Here is an 8,132-nt window from a genome sequence, read left to right on the forward strand (position 1 = left end):
GATCATCTCATCATACAATATCCTTTTTTCTTATCATTCTTTATACACGTATAACTATTACTGTTTCTCTGTCATTATTATGTTAGTTACTTTGTTTTATTTTCCTTTCTTGTTTTCTTCTTCTATTCATGCCAACCACAATTAATTACCACTATGTACTATTATTATCGCAACTCTCATTTTTGTTTATCACTTTGATCATTAGCTATCCATTGTGTTAACTTTTGAGTAGTTAAGTATTTGCTAAATAAAAGATTTTTTTTCTTGCTTAATTTGGATATCAAGATGTATAGTTATTATAGAGATACTTATTTTTCTTAATTTTTGAATGCATTATGCTTTAATTTTAATTGATATCAAATTTACAACTAATGTTCATTTTTGTTCCTTATGATGAGTCTTTTAGTTACTAGAATTTAAAGTTAACTTTCTTTAAGAAATTCTTAATTAAAGTCGTAAAACATTATTCATAAAATTATTTAATCTCTAATTCTTTTCACTAATATTATGTCACATTAGGGGACACTAATTAATCTCTGATTCTTTTCATTAATATATACATTAGGATGAGAAAATAATGCTACCATGCTGATTAATATGACATATAAATGATGAAAAAATATTGTGATGATTAAAGATGACATTATAACATATTAAGTTGATTCATATATAGTTTAAAATGTGAAAATACAAATGACTAAATTACAACTTGAATTTTTTTAAGATAAAAGAATGAAGAAGAAAATTAAAAAATATAATTTTTTTAAAATAAAAAATTTATCACTTGTTCGTTTCAGAAGCAGTTCACTCTTTTTTTGGAAATTTGGATCTTATATTTATAAGAAGAGAATATTAAAGATCTCCTATTATGTCTTTGTCTCAATAATCTTCAAAAAGAAATTGAATGTCAAAATATATTTTGTATTTTGTCTTTGATTTTAGACTTTTTCAAGTTCAAAATCACCTAATTGCTCATATTATTTAAAGAAAGTATACTCAATACATTTCACATTTGAGCAAATATTTGATAACACTTTAATGAAATTATTAAATTATATTTGAGCTTGTTAATAATCAAAATACATTTTGAGATATCATTGAGTTCACACAAGAGATTTGTCGAGTACAAGAATCCACGATATGTGCATGAGAAGAGTTTGCAAACTTAACAACTTTATATCAAAATCCTATCCTATTTATGAGATATTGGTTTAAGATGATTTTTAAGATATACAAAATATTCTAATTAAGTTTATGTGAATATAATCTACATACAGATATACAGCAAAGATCTAGATTACAAACTATGATCTTTTACTTTCCATAAGTTTAGTTCCTATGGAGTAAAAGACATGGAGAAGAGGTTCTAAGAGTAAATACTTTTATATCTTGATCTTATCAAATCTTCATCAATTTAAATAGTTTTGGAGTTACAAATAACCGTTGAAAACCCTTTATAGCAATTGTCCTTATAGTTTCTTAATGATAAATGAAGGATGATGTGCTTTTACTTGTGTCAGTATCTTTTATCATATATGGTAGTGTACTTGATTACTTGCTATAAATAAGAGCGGAAGCTTTTCTAAATAGTAATGAACATTTTATATGGATGTCTTTTTGAGATTAGTATTTTCGCACATTCACCAGTTTTGCATGTAGATACGCCACTTTTTAATTTAGATATGGAAAGAAGAATGGTGTAGCACGCAGTTATAGAGTGTATAGGTATTTTACGCAACTGTGGTGTCAGGAACAAAAATCGGACGGTCTGATTTTTTGGCATAAAAATCGGACCTTTCGATTTGTATTTAAATAATTAAAAAAAATTAGAATACACAAATCGGACGGTCTGATTAGCTTAGCCAAAGTTCAAATTCTCCCTCTCACACAACTCGGAATGTCCAATTAGAGGACAAATTTTTTTTAACAAAGAAATCGGATAATCCGATTTCTTTCCCCATTGTTTCAGAACAAACTGTCCCACATCCATGTCTAGCACTCATGTTCTCCACATCCACGCACAACACACACTCTCCTGCCATATCGAAAAAAATGAACCTAGATATGCGACAATGAATTTTTGAGATATGCTAGGTAATTCTGAGGAAGCTTGAGTACTTTTAAGATGGTTTGTCACTATAAGAAAATTGTCGAATATCTGCAGATTTACCAAAAAAATCTAACAATAATATATTTATTATTGGATTTAACAGCAGAATAAATTCAACGGTATAAACTCCGTCGATAATTATTTATCGATAGATTTTTTTTGTCCGTCGCTAATTTTGGTGAATATATATTTTCACTTGGAAAAATTCTTGATTTTGTTATCATTGGATTAATTCCTCGATAAATCCGACAGTAAACTTAAATTTTAAATTTTTTTAGAAAAATTTGAATAGTAATACTTCCTTAGACGGTAACATTTTTTTTTACAATCTTAATACCCAAACAACATCACTAAATCACACTTGTATTCTAATAAAAAGAAAAGAAAAGAAAGAACTTTCATTTTATTTATCTCCAACTAAACAAAGCTTCATTTCTCTCATTAGCTCACTTTCTATTAAGTAATAGTATGAACTATATGCAGGAGGGTTAAAATAAAGCATCGTGAATATATATTTTTATTTTGATTTAATTCTTTGTTTTATATCTAATTTATTAATTTTGTGATATTATATTATTATTCATAGACAATTGCTTTTCTACAAATGAAGGAGTTACTAATCAAGTAGTGTTGCAAGATCCAACAGTGACCACATGCAAATATGAAATAAATTGATACTCAATATTAATCACTATAACAACAATATTAACTTATGTCATTTAAAAGAAAAAGAAAGAAAAGCAGCAAGCTCATATTTGTTAATTCATTCAATTTATTTGTCAAAATTAGGTGAATTTTCATTTCTTAAATTTCAAACTAAAATAACTTGAACTTTTTCTAAAACAATATGAATAAAAATAAATTATCAATAATTTATTTAACTCCGCTAGTAAAATAATATCAATTTAACTTTTTTCACACAAATGACATAATTCAATAGCAACAAGAAACTATTCACATATCTTTCCATATCTAAAATTTCAATTATCAATTGAACTAAAAAAAACTAACATATTTAATATTATTACATACCGTTTACCTGAACATATCACAACTCACTAGTATCCTCATCTTTAACATATGGTTCAATATTCAATTCAATAATACCTATACGACATTTAGAAACAGACCCAATGAACTTAACACAAAACTAAATTAAAATAATTTAATAAGCAAATAGTTAAAAAAAATGACAAGAAATTATCTTGTCTAAACAACTCAACAGCAACATTAATATTAGGATGATGAGTTGACTAAAAAACTACAGCACACAAACAACTTACTTAGAATAATTTCATATCAATGAATACGAATACTAAAATAAAATTTATTATGATAATAATAAAGAAAAAACATAAACATTCATTAATAAATCAGAGCCAACTGAAGAAAGTAAAAATGGGGTTAGAATTCAAAAAGGGGTTATGGTTTTTTTATTTAAAATGAAGTAAAAACGAGGATGGAATAGGAAGAGGGATGAGGACAACCTACCTGGAGGAGAGAGGAGAGACGCAACTCCGGCGACAGAAGGTGCAGCAGCGGCAGCGGCACCAATGGCGGCGGAGATAGAGGGAGAAGCTCCGTTTCAGACAACAAACCAGGATTAAGGTGAGTCCATGAAGTCTTTAGAGAAGAATGCACAAGGTTGTCAAACTCACGAGTCTAGGTAAACTCGTGGAGCTAACCTAGACTCGACTCGTAGACTCGACTTGTAGGCTCGTATGAGTTTACTTGTTATACATTTTTTATAATATATACTACAATTACAAGTTACAACAAGTACTCTAGATCGTACATTTAAATCCTTCACAAGTATGTATCTAGTTCAACATAAAACACACAATCACACAATCAAAATTTCATATAACACAACCAAAAAATAAAAGAAAACAACAAAGCAACAATTAAATGTTCTAATAAAGTCTAAAACTGAAATCCTCTAATATCTTCATCTTCCATGGCATCAACATCATCATCTTCACCATCTTCATCATAAACTTCATTTCTTTCAGGCTCAGGTTCAACACGGCCAACAAAATCATCATCATCATTCACATGTTCATCTTCTTCCTCTATTAAATTTTGTTGTGGATCCCCAATAAACTCATTCTCACCTCCCTCACCCATGTTGAATTCATTACTATTCATACTTGGAATAGCAAATTCATTACTATTTGGATCATCATTAGTATTGTCATTCGTTGGCAAGTGATAATGCTCAACACTTTCAGCAAGATTCTCATTAACATCTTTAGTTATCCACTCATCATCAGAATGCACTGCATCAAATTCAAGTTTTGGAGTTTTTCTAATTTGCTTGCCCTTTAACTTCAAATTATACATCACATATACTAAATTATTCATTTTCTTTTGATGCAACCGATTTCTTCTCTTTGTATGAACCTACAAACATATATACCAATAATTAATAAATATACAAAAATTAAAATAAAAATAAATAAAGAATAGTTCTTAGGATTAAGGAATCACCATTTCAAATGCACTCCAATTACGCTCACAATCAGATGAACTACAAGTTAAGCTTAGAACTCGGATAGCAAACTTCTTTAGTTTTGGACAACTATCTCCATAGAAGTCCCACCACTCAGCAGGTAGTATGATCTTCCTACTACTCTTTGCAGTTTCATTACCAAAGAGGCCTCTAGCATAATGAAAGTCAAGAAGTTGTAGACCAATATTTTTCCTTTCTTCCTGGTTAGGAACCAATTTTTTCAAACAACTATATAGACCAATCTTAATGTCAGCATCATCAACCATGAAATTAGGTTCATAGTGATAATGAGGATTAAGATAATACGCAGTAACATGCAATGGTCTATGTAGTTGGCTTTTCCACCTTCCATCAATAATTTCCCATATAGGTTTATAACTAAAAATAACAATGCAAATGAATAAAAATAAAAAAATTAAATAAATAACTGAATATAATAAGAAAAACATGGTAACATGATATATTGATAATCAAATATTAAAGCTTTCATTAGTCAAGACTCAAGATTACCTCTTTTTAACACAACCAAAGTTAGTCTTGATTGTTTCTTTGGCTTTTCTCATGCCTTCAAAGATGAAACCCATGGCTGATTTTTTATCTAAATCTACCAAGCGAAGGACTGTAATGAGAGGAGCAACAGCCTTGAGGCATATGCCAATATTCTTCCATAGCCTACTATCCAAGGCCATATTTTGGACTCTTATTCCTTCAGGCGTTGATGCAGCCTTAGTTGTCTTCCAAGCATCAGAAGTAAACATAGTCATCAACGGTCCTTTATTATCATGAAGACAAGTGAGAGTCAAATAGGCAGTGGCGAATCTTGTGGCACCTGGCCGAACTAAGTCCTTTCCTTTTGTAAAATTCCTCAACATGCTAATGAGCATACTCCGAGAGTAGATAAAAGTGGTGATTTTTATTCCTTTTTTTATGGTTGTTTCATGCACCTTTAACTTTTTTTCAAAATCCTCCAATATCAAATCAATGCAGTGTGCAGCACATGGTATCCAGTACAAACTTTTTCTAGTCTCCATCAATTTTTTTCCAGCAGCCTTATAATTAGCAGCATTATCTGTAACAATTTGGACTACATTCTCTTCGCCAATAAATTCTATAGCATCTTCTAGCATTTTGATAACTTTATCCGTTATTTTTGATATGTCAGAAGTGTCCAACGAATAAAGAAAAACTACTCCTTTAGGGCTGTTCACCAAGAAATTATAAATACTACGTCTTTTTTTATCAGTCCATTTATCCGACATGATTGAACAACCAGTTCTCTTCCACTCTGCCTTAAACTCGGTAAGCATTTCATCAACATTGGTCACTGCTTTCTTCAATTGGGTTTCTCTTAACTCATGGTAAGAAGGGGGTTTGTTGCCAATTTCATATCTCCCAACCATCTCACAAAACTTTAAAAACTCGGGATTCTTAATAACATTGAAAGGAATAGCACTTGTATAGAAAAATATAGCATATTGTTGATCACATTGTTCCTTTAGATCCTTTTTTATCATTTGATTTATTGTTGATTGAACTTGAGCCCCTTTTCCTTTTGTGACAAAGTTGCGAATATCTTTACCCTTTTGTTGAGAATTATCCTTCTCCTTTTCTGTTTCTTTAGGATAATTTTCATCATCACCAAATCTTCTCTTTTTCAATGATGCTTCTTTAGCCTCCACACAGACTTTCAACATCACAGCCTTAACTTCTTCAGGTACTGAAGCACAAGACTCTGAATCCTCTTTAGTACCGGCAAGATGATGCTTGATTCTATAAATCCCTCCGCTTATAGTCTTTGAGCAATAATTACACTTCACTTTTTTACCATTGCCTTGAACATTAATCCCATGTTTCCATCCTATATCACTTCTATTTTCAGTTGCATTTTTTCTCCTAGAAACAGCAGGTGTAAGTCTATGAATACTAGGAAGAAAAGACCCTATCCCTGAACCAACATTCTTACACATTTTGTATTTTTATCCCTAAAAATCAACAACCCAAATAACAAATTCAGATTCAGATTATCCACTAACTAAATTCAGATTTCAGATTTCAATTGCCAAGTGATCCATTATCAAAGTTGAATTATTTATAACTAACACTAACTAAACTAACACTAACATTTCAGAGTTTCAGTCAGATATTCAGATTCATTAACAAAAAAACCACACATTTTAGTTTTTTTGATACATTACTAACTTATTAAAGCATGAAGCAGCATCAGTTTAATTTTTTTCATCATATCAAATCTCATTAACCAATTCTGTGTATGATTTAAAATAAACTAAAAAATTTTTAAAAAGTTAATATCAGAAGTTCAGAACCAAAATGGCAGAATTCATACCAAATTTGTTTAAAAAAATTACCTTGGAGAACAGGGGCAGAATTGAAGCAGATCGGCAGTGCAGAATAGGGGCGACGAACAGGGGAGACGAACGTAGTGAAGCAGAAGTAGAAGTGGAAGTAGATCGCAGAACAGGGGCGACAGCCGATGAACATAGAACATGGGCGATGAACAGCGTGCCGTGAATCGTCGAATTCTCCAACGTGGGTGGTGGGCTGGTGTCGGCGATGTAGCACGACTCCATGAGGAAAACTAGTTAGGCGAGGAAACAGACGAGGGATCCGTCCAGCCTCTGGCGTGGCGGCGCAGACAACGGTGGATGGTGGCGATGCGGCGAACGTTGGAGAAGAGAGTGAGGGCTTGGTGGAGAGTGAGGGATTGGAGTTTGAGTGTGCGCCGTTTCGAATTAGGGTTAGTTGGTTAGCTGTAGTTGCTCTTTTCTTTTTTTTTTGGGCCCAAAATGACGCCGTTTTGGCGAAAATGGACACCTAATTCAAACTCGCTGACTCGCTCTCAAACTCGCGAGTTTGAGTAATTCTGTCCGAGTCTAGCCGAGTCTACGCAGAAACGAGTTTGTGTCCGAGTTAACTCGATTCCACTACCTAACCTCGTATTTACGAGTTAACTCGCGAGTTTAACAACAATGAGAATGCAGGTAGCCGACGCTAGCAGAGGGTGGCCGGAGGTAGAGAGAGAAGAGAGAAAGAGAGAGGAGAAGGTTAGAGAGAGAGAGAGATAGTGTGTGTTTCGAAAATGAGGGGGGAGGTTTGCATTTTGAATTTAGGACAAGTTTATTATCGGATATACCGGCGAATAAATTCGACGGTAATGTATTGCGTGTCACCAAAACGCAGCGTTCCACTGATTCGGTTTACTGTCAGAAAATTCCGCCAGTAAATCCCACGCTAAATTTTGCGCCTATTTTTTCCGTTTTTTCTCCAATTATTACTGGCAAATTTATCGTCGGAAAAGAAAACCGCCGGTAATAATTTGACCTGACGAATTTGACACCTAAACTGTGAGTAAATCCATCAATAAACCCAACGCTAATGTGTGACGCCAAATCCAACAATAAATTCGACATTATTCAATATTTTTCTTGTAATGTGTTTAATTATTTAGACTTAATTTTTGATATTATATATTTTAATATTTATATATTATTT

The 8,132-nt window shown here is 32.0% G+C and overlaps 1 protein-coding gene across 1 annotated transcript; it reads right to left on the minus strand.

Annotated features, from left to right (window-relative positions):
• On the minus strand, nucleotides 3,159-6,589 carry LOC110272102. The gene is made up of 5 exons (XM_021123921.1): nucleotides 5,133-6,589; nucleotides 4,601-5,000; nucleotides 4,225-4,513; nucleotides 3,602-3,688; nucleotides 3,159-3,217 (listed from the first exon to the last, which is right to left on the minus strand). Exons 1-5 carry the CDS (start codon nucleotides 6,587-6,589, stop codon nucleotides 3,159-3,161), a joined length of 2,292 nt encoding a protein of 763 aa, XP_020979580.1.

Source organism: Arachis ipaensis, chromosome B05 (genome assembly GCF_000816755.2).
Source record: "Arachis ipaensis cultivar K30076 chromosome B05, Araip1.1, whole genome shotgun sequence".
In the NCBI taxonomy this organism is placed as follows: Eukaryota; Viridiplantae; Streptophyta; class Magnoliopsida; order Fabales; family Fabaceae; genus Arachis; species Arachis ipaensis.